Source organism: Gymnoscopelus braueri, assembly GCF_963280865.1.
Source record: "Gymnoscopelus braueri genome assembly, chromosome: 4".
Taxonomy (NCBI): domain Eukaryota; kingdom Metazoa; phylum Chordata; class Actinopteri; order Myctophiformes; family Myctophidae; genus Gymnoscopelus; species Gymnoscopelus braueri.
Window position 1 is genome coordinate 22,124,411 of NC_137605.1, and position 25,543 is coordinate 22,149,953.

At 38.6% G+C, this 25,543-nt stretch overlaps 2 protein-coding genes across 2 annotated transcripts; both read right to left on the reverse strand.

Moving 5' to 3' along the window:
* Positions 1–5,594: 5,594 nt before the first annotated feature.
* On the reverse strand, positions 5,595–11,399 carry LOC308083511 (cell adhesion molecule CEACAM1-like; the record flags this gene model as incomplete). Its single annotated transcript, XM_080425824.1, has 6 exons — positions 5,595–5,599; positions 6,487–6,735; positions 7,594–7,869; positions 8,578–8,904; positions 9,669–9,750; positions 11,355–11,399. The coding sequence occupies 6 exons, from the start codon at positions 11,397–11,399 to the stop codon at positions 5,595–5,597; spliced, it is 984 nt and encodes a 327-aa protein (XP_080281950.1).
* Positions 11,400–15,651: 4,252 nt separating this feature from the next.
* On the reverse strand, positions 15,652–19,479 carry LOC308083512 (cell adhesion molecule CEACAM1-like; the record flags this gene model as incomplete). The annotated part of the gene is made up of 6 exons (XM_080425825.1): positions 15,652–15,744; positions 16,972–17,244; positions 17,505–17,771; positions 17,899–18,180; positions 18,982–19,068; positions 19,419–19,479. 6 exons carry the CDS (start codon positions 19,477–19,479, stop codon positions 15,665–15,667), a joined length of 1,050 nt encoding a protein of 349 aa, XP_080281951.1. The 3' UTR covers positions 15,652–15,664.
* Between the last annotated feature and the right edge of the window lie 6,064 nt (positions 19,480–25,543).

Genomic DNA, 25,543 nt, shown 5'->3' on the forward strand with positions numbered 1-25,543 from the left:
TTCCTAAGCCAATAATTTGATGACCAGCGGACCGGTAGACAGCGGTTCCTGTAGGAGACACAAAGGAGACTCTTTGTGTCTCCTACCGTAACCGCTGCCGGTCATCAAATTATTGGCTTAGAAATGCGACAATGAATTCAAGTCTCCATGGGGTGACTAATAGATAGAAAAAAAGTCATTTTGGGGGTGAACTATCCCTTTAAGGCAAACATTAGACGTAAATTGCAGATACACAAGCTCACAACGCGTTGCAACGTGTTGTGAGCTTGTAGATCGGCTTTTTTCAGTTGGTATAGACTGTAAATGGGATATCTCCCGATTGGATGAAATTTGTGACCTGACAATGTATTTTCTGTTCATTATTAAAGAGCTGGAGAGACAGGGGAACCCCTGTTACAGAAAAAAAAATACTATTGATGTGATTACAATGATTTGATAAAAAATCTGCACCTTTAGGTGGTTAGTAACTATTTAGAGTAGACCTTACATTTGAATGTATATCTGGATACATCTTATCTGGATAATGAAGCATCCATTCAAGTTTACACCTGGCTGAATTTCATCAAGATCTGTTCTGTTCACATTCAGATTTAAATGTGTGCTGCATGCTTTTGCATTAACATGTATTCTTCCTTATCCAGTGTAGCTATCCAGAGAGATCACACCTCATTATAAAAGCTATAACGTTTCTTATAGTTGCTTCTTTAAAGTTGTTTCTTTAAAGTGTGTTTTTATGCTTCACTGAACAAACAGTGACATGATAGTGAGATTGAATACATGCGTCTGTAAGGCTATTATAAACCACTTTAAGAAACTCATAAGGCTTTTATTAATCTTCTTAAGCAGTCTATAAACTATTAACACGTTTCTTATAAGCGCTTCTAATTGTCTTATAATCTAACAATAAACAATAAACCGTAACCCATTGCAATTACATTATTGATATAGTCGTATTAACACATAGCATATTGTACAAACGTATACAGGTCTTATTAACTCTAATGCTTATTACAAACACCTATTATAAATGGTTAGCAAAAAGGGTAATTATTCCTGATGAAGAATAGGACAGCCGTAAAACTTGTGCTGATTCTTGTTTATTCACTCACCGTACACTCCCAATGTTGTTGTTCCTGCCCACCGATCTCCATCAGCTGTTGTAATGGCAACTCTGTATTCTCCTTCATCATTTAAAGTCAGACTTCTGAGCTCTAGAGAACCAGTATAGTTGTTGAGAGTGATCCGGTCTTTATATTCTGGTGCAGGTGTTGTCGTATTTGTTATGGTGGTATTTCTATAATTTGTCCAGGTCACAGATAGAAGTGGTTTCTCGGTGGAGTTGAGTGTGGTGGTAAATGTCACGCTACGTCCCACAGCTCCATACGTTTGTGCTGGGAGCACCCCTGTACTCAGACCTGAAACTGTAGGAATACATGTATGACTTTGGTTATAGTGTAATAGGTGGAAAACAACTGGCATCACTTGCCGAAAATAACTCATCAAGAAGTACAAATCAGGGTTCATATTCACACAGTTAGTCTAATCTAGCAGCTCTCCAGCTTAAAGGAGTAGTTCACCCAAATAATGACTTTCTATCCATTACAAACCCCATGAAGCCTTCATGGAGAATTCATGGAGATTTTTTTGTTTTTGTCGCATTCCTGAGCCAATAATTTGATGACCGTGTTGGTCAATAGGAGACTCAATGGGGGGAATGGGGGGGCCTGACTATTTAAAGCTGCAATACATTACTTTCAGGCCCTGCTTAACGCATGAGCTGTAGGGGCTGCAGCCCGGGGCACCAAGCTCATAACCTGGTGAACCATCCCTGTCGTGTGAATTCACATTATCATGTGTCTTCTGGGTCTGGCCCCAGGCGCTGGGTGGGCGTTTTGCAGAAACCAAAAAGTGGAATCAGCGTCTGCGCTCAGGGCCCTGTGATTGACAGACGCTGATTGGCTCTTCCACTTTTTGGTTTCTGCCAACCGCCCACCCAGCATTTGGGGCAAGACCGGTCTGCAGGAGACACATGATAATATGAATTCACGTGACCGGGATGGTTTATCAGGCTACCAAGCTCAAGAGACACCCCCGAAAATATAATTTTAACCAATAATTTTATCATTTTCTTTTTACTAATAAGTTCCGGATTGCAGCTTTAACTTCTGGGGTATACTGTTGTCACGAAAACAACAAGGTGATTCAGATAATCACTTTGAACTTGCACCAGCAGTAAAACATGCTCCAAACAAGGAAGTACACTACAGTAACTTCATTTACTGTAGTAGGGTGTCATTAACGGGAATGCAACGATTTATTTTCCAACATGTGCTTAAAGGTCCACCTTATGTATTTATTCAATAGGCCTACCTGATCAACTAGAGCTCCAGTCAATATTATATTAGTTTTGCTTAAAACCAACTTATAAGGACATAATACAGTATATCAAATGTTCATAGTTTCAAGTTCATGACATCTTACATCTTCAGTGAAAGGATTAACAGCTATTTTTACAGGCACACAACATACATACATACATACATACATACATACATACATACATACATACATACATACATACATACATACATACATACATACATACATACATACATACATACATACATACATACATACATACATACATACATACATACATACAGTACTGTATGGTGTGTTTACAGCACCTGTGAGTGTGGACAGGATGATATAGATGGCAGAAATGTCCATGTCTGTCCCCTCTGGTCATCAGTGGACATCTGCTTCCATCAGCATAGACCTGGGATCGATTTACGCTCACATGCAGGAACAACTTCCTCTTTACCGTAGGCCATGTGACCTTTGGTTCAGGTGAATAATTGATGGTGTATGGCTGGAGTTGGGAAAGGTTTTTATGGCCCACTATCAAGCTGCACGTACACATACTGGAAAACCACATGTTGTGGTACACACCTTTATCTAAACACAGACATGCATGTACATACAAAACAAAAGCAATGTGAATCTTCATAAACATTCTGTTTATTTCCTTTGTGTGACTTATACAACATTGTCTCAGAAATGGTTGTGCCGCGCTACGAGCTTGTAGATCTGCTATTTTTGAAAAATCATGAAAATGTGTGCAAACCTTTGAACATATATTCTTTTAAAGCGAACATTTTTAACTGAAGCCTTTGCTTCTGGGGGGTCCCTGGAACAAAATATTTTGAGATGGGGGTTGGCGGCCAAATACATATCATTTTGGGGGTCCTTGACATGAAAAAGTTTGAGCAACACTGATATAGAAACATACGTTTTTCAGAATACTGTTTAGAAGACATTTGTAGACTCGGCTTCAGGTCTTGATGGGTTAATGATCCTCCCGCTGATTGATGCTCTTGTTGGATCTACTTTCATGGTTCTCTGTCATAAGCAAATTACTTCATGAATGGGAAGAATTTGAGACATAATATACAGTACAGTAGTAAGTGATATTTTATGTATTTACAGTAGTTCAGTCAGACAACTCTTAGATTGGATTAGAATATATATTTATTAGCAATATATATTTAGCAAGCTTGAGCATGGTATAGAAACAAGAGGAAGCATAGTTTGGCGTCAGGCCTCTGAATCCATTCATTCCCTGTAAGGATAACATTTGAATGAATGTTACATGCCAATTAGCATTTACAGGGAATGAATTAAACCCCCAAGGGGATCTAGAAACAGAGCCTACAGGTGGATGCCGGGGAGGCGGGTGGGATGACTTCATGGGCAGCAGCAGGTAAGCAGCGGTAGCAGGATCTCAGCAACAGCAGCAGCAGTAGCGACACACGTCAGCTCAGCAAGACAGGGCAGCCAGAGTGAGCAGGTAACAGCGCAGTACCTATAACCACCCGATCAGGAGGAAAAGTGCATGCGACTAGTCACCTGATCGGTTGCCCCAATCCCTTAAGTTGCCTGGCCTGAACTAGCTCTGTAAACTGCGCCTCATTAGTAAGTAGCCATGAGGGATGAAAATACAAAACTTGAACCTCATTGTTGACAAGGGGTCATGGTTCTCACTGTACACAACAACATCCAGAGTGTAACAGTGTACACTATGTAACTCTAAGTAAGTAGTAGTAACACCAAGTATCAATTTCACTCTGATGGGTCAACTTTTATACTGTCATGGTTAAGGTAACACTCCAGATTTGACTGGGTATAATGAAAATGGAAATTGCATGCCTGGTGGCGTAAACCAGATAGTATAAAAGTAATACCATGCAATCAGAGACCTTCATTTGATTCTCAACTGTTATTCTACTGTACCTACTGTACCTACCCTCTATTTGTCCCTGTTCTAACTAGTAAAACAGAGATGACATGGGGAGCACCGGTGGTGAATGGTTGGTGCGCTGACCATGCTTGCACTTTAACGTCTTTGGTTAAATTCCTGCCAGAGTCATGTCTTTCACCTCTATGCACTTGATGTCCTGTCTCTAAACACTTGTCTGTCTAAAGAAAATAAAGGAAAAAAAACAAAAAAAACTAACCCAAAACCCCCTAAAAACAGAATAGACATTTTTCACCGAAGCCACATTGATGAGCTTTCTTTTTATTTTTTTTATTTTACCAATGATACTAATTAAGGTTATGTTCCATTTAATGCCTTTCCAGTGAGCCAACATGCACAATCAAGTCAAATGTAATCATATAGTACATTTCATACAAGTGTAGACACAATGTGCTTCAAAAATATATATCGGCAATGATTAAACAAAAAATACAAGTTAATATATAAAACAAAATAAGATAACACATAAGATAAGAATGTATTGCAATTAAACACAGCATAAGACAAACCATATACTAACTAAAAGTTTGTAAAAAGATGTTTGTATGTTTTCAGTCCGCTTTCAAAGAAAGACTGTTGTAACGGACCTTAAACGGTAGAGAGTTCCAGAGGCCGATAATGCACCATAACCTGATCTAGAATTTATTCTAGGTATGATGAGTAGACCTTTAGCTGATGATCTTTTCGCTGTGTATTCAGTGAGCATGTCAACAATGTAGGCAGGAGCTAAGCCATTCACAGATTTCATCAAAACAATAAGAAATACTCCATTATTTGTTTTCCTGGGAGCTGAAGAGAAGTTAAAATAGTGATGTGTGCAAACGTTTTGGTTTGAGTTTAAACTCTGGCTGCAGCATATTCTGAACAATGTCAAGTTTACAGTAGGCCTATGTAACCCCTGCTTTTTCAGTCCAGCAAAAAGTGCATTACAATAATCTCTACAATAATATCTCTAATAAAGTACTGGAAATAAAAGCATGAAGAGCTTTTCAGAAGAGATTGTTTCAGGATGCATCTAACTTTACAAATATTCCTCAGCGATGACTGATGTTTCTGAAACCTTTTTTTTTTCTTTTACATGTTAACACGTTTTTTTTTACAGACAGTGGTCAAGGGTTTAATTTGGTGTCACTAAGCCTTGGGACCCAATGTTTTCTCATTGTTTAGCTGTAACACATGTTTTGTCCATCCACTCTATCATGTCATAGATACATAGATTGTTCAGATACATCAGACTGTCAGCCTAAATAAAATGTTTGGCATAACTAGATTGGAATTAGTCTGAATGGCAAAAAAACAACAACACATGGAAACAGATTTTTGCGAATCAAACACATTCCTTATAGCCTTGTTCAGACTGCAATCGGACTCCAATCTGGATAGGAAATCAGATTTGGACTACGGCTGACAGTCTGAACAAAGACTGAGGTGGCAGGCAGAAACAGAAATGTATATCTGTGTGTCTTCAGCATAGGACTGATGACACATTTTATGTTGTGACAGAGCAGCTACTCTGTTTGACCTTCATGGAACAACATCAATAAGTATCATTGGTAACATCTGTGTTAACCTTACTTTTTATGTCAAAATGTCTGCTATGATTTTTTTTAATAATGAAACATTTTACTACGCTACTTTCACCACCACTCACAGTGTGGGAACCAAGAACATCAGATTTTAATGGTAACGGGAACAAGAAGTAAATCAAGCCTGGTGATTAAACTCACCAAGTTCTGTGTTTCTAACCATGTGATTGCCCAGCATCTACACTTGCAGCAGTCTGCCAACTGTCAGTGCATTGATCACCAATACTGCAAAAGACCAGCAGGGGGCATCACAGGATGCTTCATGGGGAGGGAGAACAGAATAACATTAATTAATTAATAATAATAATAATAATAATAATAATAATAATAATAATAATAATAATAATAAGGGTAATAATCATAATAATCATAATAATAATAATAATAATAATAATAATAATAATAATAATAATAATAATAATAATAATAATAATTTGGTAGTAATTAGTACCATCCCTTTAAATGTTTATCATGTATCTTGAAAGGTTTATTATGTGTCATGTATTAAAATGTAACAATGCAGGAGTATAAAGCAGTTTCAATGATAAACTTCTGTATTTTAATATATAAGTTGAATCTCACCTCTCAGACTCATGACAGTGGAGTTTTCCAGCTGGGTGACCTGGTTCCTGGCTGTGCAGGAATAGTTTCCAGTGTTTTCTTCTTCCATTCTCTCTATGACATACAAGGATCTATTAACATGGGTCTCGTTTCCATTGAACATCCAGCTGAAGGTGGCAACTGGGACAGAGTCTGCTCTGCAGTGCAGGGTTACTCTCTGGCCAGGTGGAGGTGCTCTTGGCCCAAGTATTGACAGGTTGTGTGGTCCAACTGCACAGCAAAGAGGAACTTGTTAGGAGGTATACAGTGTAGAGTCCTTTCCTTATCAAGATTCAACTTTCAATACTTTATTGCCATGTCAACATGTTTTGAGTGGGAAATCATTTGGGTGAGCTCACATTAAACAAAACAGAGATACCTCAGTACATAAACACACACAATACAGAACACCTATTTAGGTGTTACTGTTAAGGATACTATTCTTATTTATTGCACAGTCTATTTTCAGTGAAAGCTTTCCCCACATTAACAGAAAAGAGAACATACACTAGCATAGAGCCCCGAGGGACTCCGCTCAACCAGATTTCTTTAGCTATTCAAAAAATAGCAGATATACAAGCTACGAGCATGTAGCAAGATCTGAAATATTGTTTTAATCTTGAAAATGTGTGCAAATCTTTGAATATATATATTATTTTATAAAGCGAACATTTTAAACTCAAATCTTTGCTTCTGGGGGGTCCCTGGAACAAAGTATTTTCAGATGGGGGTCCGCGGCCAAATACATATAATTCTTTTGACATGAAAAAAGTTTGAGCACGACTGATATCATAGCAAGTTTTTTCAAAAAACTGTTAGGATTTAGAAGACATTTGTAGAATCAAATATATCAAAGCAAATATTTGATTCGCTTTAAAAAAAAGTATATATTCAAAAGATTTTTCAAAAATAGCAGATCTACAAGCTCATAGCGCGGCACTCGGTGCCGCGCCATGAGCTTGTATATCTGCAATTTTTTTGAATAGCCAAAGAAATCTAAAATGACACAGATGTGTTCCCGGTCTTCAGTGGTTAAGTCAGGAAACGTGCTACAGTGAGTGTGTTTCAGCCAGCGGGGCTCATACTCACAGTTGACCGTGAGGTTATGGCCTGCAGTCATGGTGCTGACTGGGTTGCTGACTCGACATTGATAGTAGCCGTGGTTGGCACCGTGAACAGGGTTCATGAAGACCGTCTGGTTGTCCATGGAGAAGGTGACTCTGTCAGTGGGCTGTAGAGGCTGACCGTCCATCAGCCACTCTATGGTGCTGATGGAGCCGGTGGCATCACAGGTTAGGTTGGTGGAGCTCCTGTCTTCTATGAGGGTGGCTGCAGGGCTGGTGACTGAGACACCTGATATCATGGCTGGCAAGGAGATGGATGCTTAGTTGCAACACGGTTTGCTCAAAAAAAATATAGATATTATACATATATTATGATATATTATGTATATATTATACTAATTTAATGACATTAAAATAATATAAGCCACTAACATACCGTACAATAAAAATGGCAAATATAAATGAAAAAAAAAAAAAAAAAATGATAAAATATAGTAACAGACAAACAAAGATGGCAAATGCAATGAATAAAGGTAGGTAAAACAAAGGGTGTAAAAGCCTGCTTTAAAATATCTGACACAGATTAGTTTTCTTTTTGTTTTTGGTTCGACATGATTCTAGCCAGGAGATAGCCGCAACTGTAAGATGTTACAGCTAAGATATATATTTAACATATCGTCACTGGCAGTCAGAGACCTTGTATGCCCAAAATTATACTTTTCATTGGTAAAATATTGATAAAACCCACCGACAGACTTAACCACTTTCATCATGTAGTCCTTATTTTGGGCATGTCGTTAACACTTTAATTTCAAATGTTTCAGCAGATCTACAGGCTCACAACACGTTGCACTGTGGCACAAATTTGTGAGCTTGTAGATTGTGTATTTTTGCTACTTTTACGAAAAATTACAAAATAGCGTATTCATTTGTGAAAAAAAACATAAGATGAAATATAACAGATACAAGTGTTCTGCCCTAAAGCGACAATATACTGTAGCAGACCCACCATAGTACACATTGAGAGTGACAGTTCCCTGTAGGATCTGCTGTGCACCGTCTGGTATGATGCGGACACTGTACTGTCCACCGTCCCCCACCGCCAGGTTCCTGAGCTCCAAAGAGCCAGTGGTTCGGTCCAGCGTGATCCTGTTGGCGTAGCCGGCCCCCGTTTCGTTGACACTGGTGGATTTAATGATGTTCACTCCTGTGAAGTTCCAGCTGACGGAGAGGAAGGGCTTTGCCGGAGGGCTGAGGGTGGTGGTGAACCTCACCTTGCTTCCCACGGCCCCTCTCAGAGGTCCCACCGGTAGGATGCTCTCACCCACACACATACCTAAAGAGAGGAACGAGAGCAAAGGAGAGTTTTGTACTAGTTTTAAGTACTGTTTGTGGGTTGGATGTTAACCAATTTTCCTTAGTTTGGGCATATTATTTTGGTCAAAACAAAAAAAATCTGAATTTTCAAAAATAGTAAAAATAGCACAAGCTCACGACGCGTCAATTGTGAGCTTGTAGTTTAGTTTTTTTATACCATGAAGTATAGGGCTTAAGTGGTTAATGGTGGCTGTTATAGTATGTCCTGTACTATCTTTATCTTGAGACTAATGCATAGCCATTTTGAAATCAATCTACAGTTATGCTAATGAAAGCACATCATTATAGAGTACTCTAGCGAAAGTAACCTGACTTAGAAGTACCGGTATTTCATTGAATGGCATAAAATTCTGTCTTCATACAACAACAAAGAAAAAAATATATAAGGAAAAAAATCAACACAAATTATAACAGCTTCTACATTTTCAGACAACCCATCAAATTCATTATTTATAATCAAAAGAATTAGAAGAAGAATTGCCTACCTGACAGAATAAGAATTATAGCTGTTCTAATCATCTTGCTGTCTTGTAGTGTGCGATGCCTGGCGAGGTTACTCGTATTCTCTTGTAGATTTGTCTGGGATGAAAGGTGGTGACTCATGGGTGACCCCTGTTCTTTTATTGTCCAAAACTTCCACTGGAGGCCCGGGTCCAGCCCCTCTTCTCAATACTGAGGAGCCCAAACAAGGTTTACGATACTACTATGTACATAGTGAAATGCCTGTGGGTTTATCTCCAACCAGAGAGTTGCTGAGGTTCAGGTTGAGGAACTCTGCTGGGATAATTGAGTTTGGAGAAATGCCCTGGGATCTTAAAGGAGCACTTCACCCCTGGAAGAAGTTTTCGGTCTTTTAATGAAGTTTAGGAGTCAAGAAACAAGATCCTGGGTTTTTTTTTTAAATAATCTGTGTTTTTAGATATCTAGTAATCTTCGCAATATTCGTGACGTTATTTGCATCATGAGAGATTGGTCTCATTCCTTTCCGCACTACATGTCTCGGCGTGTCTCAGTCAGACCATCTCAAAAGACAGCCCCAATGGGGTGTCCGTAACACTTTGTTCAACCTTCTTTCGCCACTCGGCCACTCCCATTAGCTGCGGCCAGCGGCCCTTGTAGAGTGAGGCATTACTTTACCTGAGTTATCTTCTGATAGTTGTACTTGAATGTTGACATGAAATAATAATCCTGTGTAGTGTTTCATAAGCGCAAGCTTGAAAAAAAAAATACAGCGTGGAGTAGCAGCGCTGGTAAACAAACACCGTCACGAAAGGCTAGGATCATAATACCAAGGATGTGACAGTGATGTCAATACTATGCGACACGGAAGTGAAACTGCATGAAGATACTTATATGTCCCAGTGATATGACATCACTAACGAATCCTTGGACATAATATGTAACTAGATGAACGTTTGCGAGGACAGCCAGTGTTGCCAGATATTGTGAGAGAAATAAGCAGCCAGGTCTATGAAAACAAGCCCAAAAGAAAAATAACTATGCCAAGAGCACTTTACCTAGACATGGGATATTATATATTTGAAAATTGCTGATCTACAAGCTCACAACGCTTCGCAACCCATTGTGAGCTTGTAGATCTGCTATTTACAAAAAAATCTTGAGGGGGAAAAAGTCCAAAATGTGGATTTTTTGCAAAATATTTTTATTTGCTTTTCAAAATGTGGAATATTTTTTACACATATTTGTTAGGGGCTCCCTGCCACAAATTATAATTTCAGATGGGGGTCTGTGGAAAAATACATGAACATGTTTGAGAACCACTGGTTTAAACAGCAATCAAAACATTTGGAAACAAGCCCAAATATCAACTACATTTTAGAAAGAAGCCGCTTATAATAAGCAGACATGGCGACACTGGCATGCTGTTTGGATGTTAGGGATGTTATTGTTGGAGATCACACCCACATGGAACCTCCCCTGCCACAAGGCACCAAAGCATTCTGGGAGTTGAAGTTATAGGCAGTGATACGCTGTGGTCCCCCTGTGGTCCCCCCTGTGGTCACCCCTGGAACTTCTTCCAGGGGTGAAGTGCTCCTTTAACTGTATCAGTTACTTAATTAGTGTCAGCAAAAATCTCCTGTTCTCTTGCATTCTAATATTTTGTACTGATTCTCCTCTTAATAATATTACAAAAAACGAGTAACGAGTAATGAATAAATAAATAAATAAAACTTTGTGTAAGGAGCCCAACGGTCCAACACCAGGTGACAACCTTGGCATTTAGTAAAGATTAATTAATCATTAATTGGTGTCCCTTATTATAGTGTAAAAAGTGGATATAAGACTTGTAGTCAAGCTAGAAATTGTAATGCAATTTAACTTCTGAATGCTCTCCTTTTGACCTTTAGATTGCTCACCAATTCCTTCATTTATAGACCAAATACTCACCTTGTGAACAGCTGGAGATCGCCTTTGTCCTGTGTCCTCATGCATTATTGAATAGTTCTCATATACAGGTATATGTGTACATTCGTTCTCATATACATGTACATCTTCAGATTCTAGACACAGGATACAATGACTTGTCTAAAAACATTTTTAATTATATATTTTGGCTTATTGCTTTGGTTTGTGTAACCAAATAAGGAACAAAAACAGCTTTGCTGGTATTTATGCAAACTCTCACACATGGAACACATTGGAAAGTGTTGTCAGACTTTCATGTTCATCTCAAAATAGAACAATAGATCATAAAATTATAATTTAATTTGCTGGAATTAATTTGGTATCACATATTATGTTAATATACAGAAATGTTTTTCACAACTTATAGCAAAATATAACTTATAGCACCTTGGTGACCTGTCACCTGCAATGGACTAGTAGCTGAACCACCAATAGTTTGTCTCTCTGTTCAGCTACAAATCAGAAGACACTTTAAAAGGTGCTTTCACACTCGATCACCTCACCCCAGGGCCACTCCCCTGGGGCGACACTAGGGTGAGTCACCCATCAAGGTTGAAAATGTGTATAATTGTCTCCGCCAGGCCGAAAGGCATGGCGAGAGAGTATGGCATAGCGAGAGAGTATGTTTTACCCTCCGTCCGTCCGTCCGTCCGTCCGTGTGTCCGTGTGTGTGTCCGTGTGTGTGTCCGTCTGTCACCAGCTAATCTCTGCCACCGTTGGCTTGATCGCAGCGAAACTGTGCACACACACTCCCTGGATGCCAATTCCAAACTTCTGCCCCAAATTTTTCACATGGGCCTTTTATAGCGCCACCAGGAGGCCAATTTGTGCAAAACATATTTTTTGACAGTACTCCTACAGATTTTGTCCAAAACTCTCGCAAATCGGTACACAGTATTTCTATAGTCATTAAACAAAACTTGTCTTTCAGATTTTTCATATTCCATCCTGATTGGCTAAAAATGGCTTCCAAAGTTTGCAGGAGTGCTCCATTTTCAACAAAATGCCTCAAATCATGAACACAGCATGCAATTTCGGTGAAATTTTGCACGCATATTTCCACTATGCCGAGGAAGAAATGCCACTTGAAAATTTTCAAATCAGCCTCATGGTGGCGCTATAACAGGCCGATTTATGTTTTTACCTATAACTGCACCGATCTGTGTAAAACTTTGTATGCGCACTCCCTAGAGGTCAAGGAAAAACCTTTGCCCTTCATTTTTCCCATCTGCCTTTTATAGCACCACCAGGAGGCCGACTTATGTAAAACACATTTCTTTATATTACTCCTTCCGATTTTATCCAAATGTCACGCAAATCGGTACACATGATCTCCATAGTCATATGATCAAGACGGATGTGTTTGATTTTCCATCCTCATTGGCTAAGATTGACATCTAAAGTTTGCAGTAGTGGCTTGTTTTGAACAAAATTCCGCAAATCATGAACGCACCGTCCGATTGCGGTCAAACTTTGCACGCACATTCACACTATGTTGAGGAACAAATGCCAGCCTTTTAACATTGGCCTGTTATAGCGCCACCAGCAGGTCTAATTTAGCACAAAAAAATTATTCACAAAATGCCTCAAACCATGAATGCAGTTCCGATTGCCGTGCAAGGCCTAAGAACAAATGGTACCCTTTAAACATTGGCCTATTATAGCGCCGCCAGGAGGCCACAATAACCTACCTGACCTGGCGGAGACCTGTGCTCCGAGGAGCACCTTTTCTAGTTGTTTATAATTTAGAATTGCCTAGAAGTTGAATAGCTGATGAAGTATGGCAAGTCCTGAATCCCGAGCAGAAAACTACAGCTATATGTCAACATTTGTTTGCACACTGTCAATACAAAACTATAGAAAGACAAAGTTGAATTTGCCCCAGGTTGACATGATGTGAGTCTGAAAGCACCTAAAGAGGACATGATTTTCTAAAAACTGGATAATATATTAATACAATGTTTAAGAATATGTTGGATCATATGAATACTGACCTCTTGGATTTTGTGTATCACTGGTAATGCTTGGGTCACAGATCTTGCTTCTGAATATTGCAAATAAAGCCCTGTTAAGATGGCAGGTAGCAAAAATGGTGCTACTCATCAATCATAAATCAAGGCAATAGTAGGTAGCACCATAGGTAAGCAGACATAATTCACACACTACCATCCATTTGAAACACACACACACACACACACACACACACACACACACACACACACACACACACACACACACGGACACAGACACAGACACAGACACAGACACAGACACAGACACAGACACAGATACACACACACACACACACACACACACACACACACACACACACACACACACACACACACACACACACACACACACACACACACACACACACACACACACACACACACACACACACACACACACACGTTTGTTCTCCTTTATGAGGTGTGTGAGGTCTCTGTTGATGACTACGTTGTATGTTACGGCTGCACCAGTGAGCTGTTGTTGTTCTGCTAATCTTCACAAGTAAAGCAGCCACAGTTGTGGGTGAATCAGTAATATTCTATTGACAATGTGCCATTTTGATTAATGACAGCCAACTGCTCACCAATCAGAACGTAATAGGGCCTATAATAAAAAAAGATATACTTACCTCTTTGTCCTTACAATCAAGAAGCCAAGAACAATCACAGCTATAAAACATGCAGCTGTTATACCAGCAGCCCCAGCAGCTGAAATGTCACCAATTGGATGTGGATCTGAATACCTATTAATGCCAGTGAAGGAGCTTGATTATTTAAAAATAGAAATACAGTATGTAGTTGTTTTGACTGGACAACCATACAGTAATTAGTCTTGCGTAGCCAGACGATCAGATATCTCCACGTAGGCTACTGATAGGTCTGGTGACATCTACAGTAAACTCAATGAATGAATGGGCATCAAATAAATAAATAACAGTGGGAATCAAATGGGAATCAAAATAAATAAATAAAAGCATTGCAGAACCAATGCAAATACTTTAGGGTGGTCCTTATAGGGCATAGAAGAGTGGCGACCATTTTGTGGTTCCACAAATCGAGAGCACATTTCCTTTTTCCCATAGAGATTTCAGAAAATATTCATATTATATTATTATATCATTTGATATCTGCCGTCCTAAAATTCTCATTCAATGAAGACATCTGCTGTTGTGATGTTGATAAGATCACACGGACCACATTTGAAGATGTAGATTTACTGTATTGGCTGATAGCAAGCACTTGCATAATTGTTCACTCATCAAAATATTGAGAACTCACTTATAGTGACCTAATTTTTATGTTAATCAGTAACACAAAAGAGAACAAGTGATAAGGCCAAAGTTATATTGTCTCCTCCTAAAACAAGATGACAAATAAAAATTGCTGCCGATGTAGCTGCTGATATTTGAATCCTTATCTTGAGGTCTGTTAATCTGTTAGCACACATTCTGTGTGAAGTTAACACAACTGTAAAAGCCCCCTAAAAAAAAAAGAAAAAATGCCTCCAAAAAGGATTCAAAACGTGTGTCAATTATGAGGCTATAGGCTAGGCGAGGCAAGGCAAGTTTATTAGAGCACATTTCAACAACAAGGCTTTACATAAGACATTAGATTACGACATCAAGACACAGCATTAAGAGAGTGCAAAATAAACAAATTGATTACATTATTTGACTGACAGAGAGCAAGTGTAAAGATCTAAGAAATGGAGTGATATGGTCCACTCTCTTGGTATTAGTAAGGACTTGAGCAGCTGTTCTTTTTTTAACTGCTGAGACATTCTTTAATCCTTGATGAATTATCTAGGTGATAGATGGCTGACTTTGTAATTGTGTTAATGTAGCTGTTCAAATTCCAGGTCTGAGTCCATGACTACAGCGTGATTTCTTGGCTTTTAACATTACTGATAAGGTTGACCATAGTGCACAGTCTATGACAATCACCTCTGTTATAAAGCTATAACATCATTTTATGATATCAATAGTTTGATAAAAGATCATCAGCCATGTTGTAGCCTATGTTAATTAGTGCTAAACTTCTCATTTACACCATTTGTCCCTTGAGGTTTGCAAATCAATAATTTTAAGACGGCAACATTGTATTACTGTAAAGCTTTGAGAAGAAGCATAAAAATAAACATAGCATTTTCTTTTGTTTTACCGATTAAAGCCTTTGGTTTGAACAGGAAAAATACACATTAGCAAGCATAAGCCAAAAATGTGGCTAACGTTCTCTTAGCCTACAATACATCAATCATCAGCATCCAACAGCCTGTAGTCTTCACAGCAGCAGCAGGCCTACCAGGGTCAGGACACTGGCCACCATCATGGACACAGACCCACTGAGTGGAGATGAAAACCCTGGACCAGAAGAGAAGAACCAATCATAACCATATTCTGCATATTATTTTACAGCTATTTTACTGTGTGTGTGTGTGTGTGTGTGTGTGTGTGTGTGTGTGTGTGTGTGTGTGTGCGTGTGCGTGTGCGTGTGTGTGGTACCCATACAATTGAATCTCACCTTTAACAGACAACTGGTGGACACTGGATTCAGATGTTTTTCCAGTAACATAATTCTCAGCTCTGCAGATGTAATTCCCACTGTCAGAGAATCCCACTGTCTTCTTGAGTACATGAGAAGACTCTTCCAATGTTGTTCCATTGAATATCCAGTGGTAACTTGGACTTGGTACTGAGTCAGCAGAACAGGTTAATTCTAACAGCTCTTCCTTCTTTATTTCAGTTACACCTTCGACGTTAACATTGTCTGGTCCATCTGAAATACATAGACATATTATATGCTCGTACTATAATACACTGTAGCCTAATGTTAAGTGTAAGAGCCATTATTGGTATGACCTGAATTGTTATTGGTATGACCTGAATTGTTATTGGTATGACCTGTATTGGGTCACACACAGCCTGTAAGTAGGCTCTTTGATTGCACTGAGTAATTAAGCCTCAACCTATGGGTTGCTCCCTTGTTATTTGATTAGTCACTCACATAGTCTGGTGGGGTTATCTGTTGTCTGTGACAACACAGCTCATGAGATGTGTTGTCATGGTTACGGTGTACGCGCAGGCTATGGGATTGAGCTCTTGGTGATAACAGTAGCACCAAGCCCCCAGAACCGTGATATAATAGTAAAGTTGCCGTCGCCTGGTGGTCAAATCTGGGATGGCATTCAAAACGCTACTGCGTGTGCGTCTACCGTTTGAAACCCTACTGTGCATGCTTCTATCGTCTGAAACGCTATGGTATTAAACATGACTTTTTTTCTATCCATTAGTCACCCCATGTAGACTTGAATTCATTCCTAAGCCAATAATTTGATGACCGGCAGCTATTCCGGCAGGAGAACCGCTGTCGACCACGCTGGTCATCAAATAAAAAAAAGTTTTTTGGGTGAACTAAGCTTATGGAAAATTGTCTGAAACAATTGATGACATTATTGTAGAACTTATTGTTTGAGTAATTTTGTCTATTTAATCATTCAGCTGTTATTGATAATGCATGCTATTAATCACTCATAAAACAAACATTGACAATAAAACAATACAACAATAATATCACTGGATGATACTTACAGTTCACCATCATGTGGTATCTAGCCTCCTGAGAGCTGATAGGGTTACTGACTCTGCACAAGTATTCTCCGCTGTCTGTTTTCTTCACAGCACTGAAGGACAAAACTCTGTTATTGTCATGAAGAGTGGTGTCACTGCTAGGGGTCAGAGGTTGGTCATCCTTCATCCACTCTCTGGTAGAGATGGTTCCAGCAGCATCACAGGTCATGTTGATTGACTCCCCATCAACTGGTTGAATTGTTGATGGTGTGATAACTGCACCAGATATCTTCTCTGTCGATGAAACACAAATATAAACTTTTAGGTAATTTACTACTTGATTCCATTCTTGCATAATATGTTGTTGTTGTTTGTTTTGGTTAACATAATAATAATAATAATAATAATAATTATTATTATTATTATTATTATTATTATTATTATTATTATTACATCTATTATAGGTGTAATCATAATAATAATGGGTAACTAAAATGGTTATGGTAATTTGTATAATTTTAACATATTTATATTTTTCACTCATTCCCACTCACCCAGAACAGTGACAACTGAGACCTCAGACATGTGATATCTCAGAGTCTCGCTATTAAAGGCCTGACAGTTGTAGTTACCACTATGACCAGCATGAATGTTCATTAGTTTGAGTTCTGGTCCAGTAACAGGAAACTTATTTCCATTCAGAAACCAGTAAAACAGGGCATCGGGCTTGCAGACAGCTGAGCAGGACAGAGTGAGGTTTGACCCTTCTTCATAGTAGTCTTTTGAAGGGGAAACCTTCACTTCAGTGTTTTCGGGACCAACTGTAGATATATATTATATATTATATTATTATTATTACTATTATTATTATTATATTAGTAGGTGTAGAGAAAAATACATGTACTCTAGCAGGTAAAGGTAAACATGGTAAACAGGTTAATAACTCACAGTTGATGTTGAGCTCTACTGGTGGACTGGTTTCATTACTGATGGGATTGAACACATGACACCTGAATGGTCCCTGGTCATAGCGGGTCACATTGAATATGGTGAGAGTGGAGCCTCCATCACCAAGCTGAACTCCCTCACTGGGCGTGACCTCAGAGCTGCCATTCAGCCAGAGATAGGAGATGGAGGAACCAGAGGAGACAGAGCAGGTGAGGACTGCTGTGTCTTTGAACTCCACATAGTCGGTTGCATTTGCTCTCACAGTCACATTTGAAATGGGCGCTGTAGATGGAAGAGAAAGAGAGTGACCAAGCTGTTGGAGTGATAGATTTGGTCATGTCAGTTAGCCTTGCAGTGCAGAAACAATTTGAACTAAAGGAATGATACAGAAATGACAACGCGTTTATGCATGCATGCCTTGTGTGAGGGCTACAGTAAGTCTCAAAGCCCATGGGCAGTGGTTCTCAAACGGGGGGTTCCAGGGGGTCCCCAGAAAAAAAGTAGTTGATACAGCATCACAATCATTTTAACCACTCTATCCATTTACTGTTGGCTATTCAAAAATAGCAGATCTACAAACTCACAGCGTTGCGAGCTTGTACATCTGCTATTCTTTAACATATTTGAAAGAATATTGAACATGTTTGGACATTTTTGAATAATTTTGTTTTGTATTTTAAACTTCAAAAAATCTTCTCTGCTGGGCACAAAATATTTTCAGATGTGTTTGGACAAACCATAAAAAGTCCCTCAAAAATACTAAATTCACTCCCAGATTTCACAGGTGACAACAATATTGCACCACATAATTATCTCACGCCCCCCCCCCCACTTCATAAGCTTAATTACACTTTGTGTTAATGTACTTTCACATATTTGTATTTATTTATTATTAGTTGGTTGTGTTTTTTGCATAACCGAAACAATTCATTAATTCATTCATTCTTGTTTCTTTTTATACCAAATCAAAAGTCATATACATGTAAAAAGATGAATGAGTATTATATCACTTTTCAGAGGGTATTTTAAACATCTTATTTTGTAATCAATTGCTTGAGTGTAAATCTTTCTGTGGATTTTTACTGTGGATCTTCAGCATGGTATGTCCGTCCATCAGTTCTCCTCCATCCGTGGGATTGGCTGGTAGAACTTCAACTCCATGGCTTAAACCTGGAGGAGACAGTAACAGGTTTAGACAGGATTCAGGTGAAGCTTAAATACGGTATTAAATGGACATTTGTTAGCATTAATAAAGAATTGAAGAATATAATATACGGTACAGTATCTATCATGTAAACAGCATTGTACAAATAAACACTGTTGATCTTTCTCTCTCTCTCTCGTCTCTCTCACACACGCACACGCACACGCACACACACACACAGTAGGCTATATATGTACACACGGTATATATACATTGTATGACAGAAGAGAAATCGTGTATTTGACAATACATACTATTGCGTGTCCTGTATATCATTTAGCTCTGTTGTTGTGTCAGTGAAATAATGAGAACTCACCTGAGACCAATGTCAGGATGAACAATGGTAATGTGTGTTTCCATTTCTGCTGCAGAATCATGTTTGTACTAAATAGAATCATCACAATGATGAACATCAACAGTCAACTCCGTTTGTTCTATTCACAGCACATACAATTGCGAAGGTGCAAGTGAAAGCGTTTCCCTGTCGTCATCCCTGTGTAAAGTCCAACAACATGTACTTTGTATAGCTTTACTGCATTGATGACATCCAATTAACTTCCAGTAAATTCCTTAATTTGAGATATATACAGTATATATATATATATATATATATATATATATATATATATATATATATATATATATATATATATATATATATATATATATATATATATATTCTGCCAAAACTTTCACTTGCTGCTAATTAAGGGATTTAGCCTACATGATGACACACTCAGATATGTCACTTACACAGACAGGGGAGACAATGAGATACAGTAAGCTCATTGTTCTGTAGGTAGCCTAATACAGTATAAGACCTATTGTTCCATTTTGTTGTATACTGTATGTAAATTCTCTGCCACTGTCATTCTATGTCTAAGTGGTGTAAACATACATAATTGATAATATCTTACAGTATATACAGTACAAAAAAACACATTCTGGTTTCAGTAACATGTATTAACTAGAAAAAGTGCTCCTCAGACCACAGGTCTCTGCCAGGTGGGCCAGGAATTCGCCAATCAGGATGGAACCGAACCATCTTGATCATTGACTATAGAGATAATGGGTACCGATTTGCATGATGTTTGGACAACATTTTTAGGAGTAATATAAAAAAGAAAAGTCGGCCTCCTGGTGGCGCTATAATAGAGCGTGCCAAAAATCCTGAAGGGGGCGTCAACAAGTGTCTTTTGGTAGCAGCGGACATCTTTGAGGGGTATAAACCAGGTTGACTTAACATTGCCCAAAACAAACATGTCTGCGCTACTACCCCCCGTGGTGACGACGCATTGGCACGCTCTATAGGGCAATGTTAAAAGGGTGGCATTTGTTCTTCAACGTAGTGCAACATTCGCACATTCGCGTGTCACCACAATCGGACGCTGCGTTCATGATTTGTGGCAAAACGGGCCACTCCTGCAAACTTTAGATGTCAATGTTAGCCAATCAGGATGGAATATGAAAAATTAAACAGATCCATCTTGATCACATGACTATTGAGATCAGGTGTACCGATTTGCGTGAAATGTGGATAAAATCTGAAGGCTTAATATCCAAAAATGTGTTTTACATAAGTCGGCCTCCTGGTGGCGCTATAAAATTCAAATGTGAAAAATGCAGGGCAGATGTCTTTCCTTGGCCTCTAGGGAGTGTGCGTGCAAAGTTTCACGCAGATCGGTGCAGACCGTGCAGTTAAAGTTAAAAACGCAAATTGGCCTTTTATAGCGCCACCATGAGGCTGATTTGAAAAATCGCAAGCTGCGTTCATGATTTGAGGCATTTTGTTCAAAACGGACACCAACCTTAGCCAATCAGGATGGAATATGGAACATTGGACAGATCCGTATTGATCACATGACTATAGAGATACTAGTGTACTGATTTGCGTGATGTTTGGATAAAATCTGTAGGAGTACTGTCAAAAAAAAAATTGGCAAAAAAGGGCCTCCTGGTGGCGCTATAACGCTATAAAGGTTACGGTGCCGGAGATTAGCTGTACACAGAATGACACACGGACGGACACACACACACACACACACACACACACACACACGGACGGACGGACGGACGGACGGACATGGGGTAAAACATACTCTCGCCATGCCTTTCGGCCTGGCGGAGACAATAAAAAATACATGACAATGAAGCACATGGTTTAAAAAACAAAATATTGGTATTTTGGTGTTGGAGTGAACATGTACATTCTCTCTGAGTTCAGTAATATTTAATAAAATGGTCATTTCCATCACAATTCAGTAAATGAAAATGACTATAACTTTTTTTAAAGTATTTAAATAAAATAACATAAAATAACAACTTTATTTATTTTTTCATCCATTTACGTTTTACTGCAATGAATAAGAGCTACTCAAGGTATTACTTTAGTCGATTGAATACTTTATTAACGATTTTCGTTAACACGTCAAATGGATGACATAAAAAGCCAGAGGCTTGTTCCCATTGTGTACATTAAACAATCAACACCGAAAACAACAGGACAAAACAACAGTGCAACAAAAAACTACACAAAAATATATGCAGTTTAAACTCTGTTTCAATTCAGTTAACAGTTTCAGGATGATTACTGAGTAAAAGATATGTGGGCAAAACAAAAACTGCTATTGTCTGAGATGAGCTTAGCAACCAGTCCATCCTCCTTTCTGATTGGCTGTTTATCCGTCATGACTATTGGTGACCAGCCTTTTTTGGGGAGAAAATAGACCATTACAGTTGTTATACAGTAAGTTTTTTGTATGTCTTGTTTGCACATGAATCCTCTAATTCCTTAATTATTTTTTAAAGAAGATAATAGGCTTACTTTATTATTGACAATCATTGGCACCAGACAATTGGTAGCATATACAAATATTTTGATCTTCCTACTAGACTTGCTTGCAAAGAGATGGTCAAGTATTATTTTAGCCCCACTAGAGGTGGGACTCGAAATAAATTATTACTTGTTTGCATTGATGTGAAAATTAATGTTTAGTTAATTGGTGAACATAATTGTCTCGTTTTTGAAGTGAAGTGAATAATTGCCTTGTCTTGCATCTAAACCTATTTTGTTAAACATACAGTACGGACTTGAGTCACAAACATGGATCAACTTAACAGTGATATGGCGATTCAGGGACCACATGGCTCATCTAGCACCACCCATAGGCCAAAATGTAAAATTTCACACTGGATCACAAAATGGAGTGGGTGGATTGTATGGAACCTACTGAGCAGATTCATGCTCACATGAACCCTACTAATTTGGCCATGACCTTTCATCTAGGTCCACCATTAGTATAACATTTTTCATTTTAAAGGCAATTTGTAGATTTTTATAGAACCTTTCACTTCCAAGCTTTTGCTGTTAATGAGTAACGTGATAATCTATCAGTTATTTAATTAGTGTCAGCAAACGGTCCAACACCAGGTGACAACCTTGGCATTTAGTAATGATTAATTAACCATTAATTGGTGTCCCTTGATATAGTGTGTAAAAAGTGAATATAAGACTTGTAGTCATGCTAGAAATTGTAATTTAGCTTCTGAATGCTCGCCTTTTGACCTTTAGATTGCTCACCAATTGCTTCATTTATAGACCAAATACTCACCTTGTGAACAGCTGGAGATCAACTTTGTCCTGTTTCCTCATGCATTTCTGAATAGTTCTCATATACAGGTATATGTGTACATTCGTTCTCATATACATGTGCATCTTCAGATTCTAGACACAGGATACAATGACTTGTCTCAATTGATCTCTTTTTTAAATATAATTGCCTTATTAGTTTGGTTTGTGTAACCAAATAAGGAACCAAAAAGGAAAAACGTTGCTGTTTTTTATGCAAACTCTCACACATGGAACACATTGGGAAGTGTTGTCAGACTTTCATGTTCATCTCAAGAACAATAGATCATAAAATTATAATTTAATTTGCTGGAATGAATTTGGTATCACATATTATGTTAATATACAGCATTGTTTCAACAACTTTTTCTATTTTAAAGGTGCTGTAAGTTATATTATTTTGGTTAAACAAATTAAGTTATTGTTAAAAACTTAAAGCTCTATATGCTGATCATTCCGTAATCATTGCTATAGTGTTTCTTCAGTAACAGGGGTCTCCCATCTCTCCAGTTCTTTAGTAAACATAATTTGCATTTTCAGGTGGGTTAAAAAATGTATTCAATATGGAGTGACAGATCAACAACACAAAGATAATTTGTCAGCTTATGTTTTAGTTCCAATTTTGTCTGCTCATGTATTTGTTTCATCGTGTGCAATTTCCCTAGTTTATCCTGTAAGTATGAGTGCTATAGAGCTATTTAACATATATTTTCACAAAAAAATATAACTTATAGCACCTTGGTGACCTGTCACCTGCAATGGACTAGTAGCTGAACCACCAATAGTTTGTCTCTCTGTTCAGCTAAAAATCAGAAAACACTTTAAAAGGTGCTTTCACACTCGATCACCTCACCCATGGGCCACTTCCCCTGGGGCGACACCAGGGTGACTCACCCACCCAGGTTGAAAATGTGTATAATTGTTTATAATTTAGAATCGCCTAGTAGTTGAATAGTTGAAGAAGTATGGCAAGTCCTGACTCCCGAAGAGAAAACTAAGCTATATGTCAACATTTGTTTGCACACTGTCAATACAAAACTATAGAAAGACAATGTTTTGCTCCAGGTTGACATGATGTGAGTCTGAAAGCACCTAAAGAGGACATGATTTTCTAAAAACTGGATAATATATTAATACAATGTTTAAGAATATGTTGGATCATATGAATACTGACCTCTTGGATTTTGTGCATCACTGGTAATGCTTGGGTCACAGATCTTGCTTCTGAATATTGCAAATAAAACCCTGTTAAGATGGCAGCTAGCAAAAGTGGTGCTACTTATGAATCATAAATCAAGGGAATAGTAGGTAGCAGCAGTATGCAGACATAATTCACACACTACCATTTGTAACACACACACACACACACTCACGCACACACGCACGCACTCACGCACACACTCACTCACTCACGCACTCACACACCCACACACACACACACACACACACACACACACACGCACACGCACACGCACACGCACACGCACACACACACACACACACACACACACACACACACACATGTTTGTTCTTCTTTATGAGATGTGTGAGGTCTCTGTTGACATGTTATGGCTGCGCCAGTGAGCTGTTGTTGTTCTGCTAATAAAGTAAAGCAGGCACAGTCGTGGGTGAATCAGAATATTATATTGACAATGTGCCAGTTTGATTAATGACTGCCAGCAGCACACCAATCAGAACGTAATAGGGCCTATAATATTTATACTTACCTCTTTGTCCTTACAATCAAGATCCCCAGAACTATCACAGCTATAAAACATGCAGCTGTTATACCAGCAGCCCCAGCAGCTGAAATGTCACCAGTTGGATGTGGATCTGAAAGACCTAACGGAGGAGCTTAATTATTAAAAAATATAAATACAGTACAGTATGTAGTTGTTTTGACTGGTCAACCATACAGTAATTAGTCTTGCGTAGCCAGACGATCAGATATATCCGCGTAGGCTACTGATGTCTGGTGACATCTACAATAAATTCAATGAATGAATGGGCTAAAACTGTGTGGAAACAATTCTGAGATGAAAATAAATAAATAACAGCATTGCAGAACCAATGCAAAGACTTTAGGGTGGTCCTTCATAGGGCATAGCAGAGTGGCGGCCATTTTGTGGTTCCGCAAATCGAAAGCACATTCATTTTTCACATAGAGATTTCAGACAATTTTTATATTAATTATTTTAAGCCTGGAACCAAGCCATCCAGGCTCCTGGTGATTCATGACCATAAAACATTTGATTCTGTGAAAAAAAACAATATTTGAAAATATTGGTTCCAGGCTTAAAATAATCTTTTTTTTTTGCACTGGCAGATTTGTCTGGTCCCAGGCTAGGTTTACCAGGCTAGGTAAAGCTTGCACAAGTTACAGATCTCGAACACAGCCTGCAGGCTATGTTCGAGATCCAGGTTGGATCGGGGTCATATCTATGTTCCCCGGACCTATGTTCCCCCACTAAGGTTATGGTTAGGGTTAGGTTTAGGTTAGGTCCTATATTCCCCGCTCTCCTAGGAAAGCGGGGAACATAGAACCTGGGGAACATAGAACCTGGGGAACATAGGTACGGTCCAGTTGGATCAATGCAGTTCTCATGTGGATCCCGTCATCCACATTATTTACATTATTTAAAAGGAAGACTTTTTCATATTTTCCTATTGAAATAGACAGTAGGCCTACACCATAAAATTCTACTGAGTCTATTTTCTCACTCTCCTGAGGGTTAGAATAACACAAAGGATTTAGCTGTTTAGTAAAATTGTCATCTAACATTTGCCTTTTACCTACATGTAAATCTACTCAG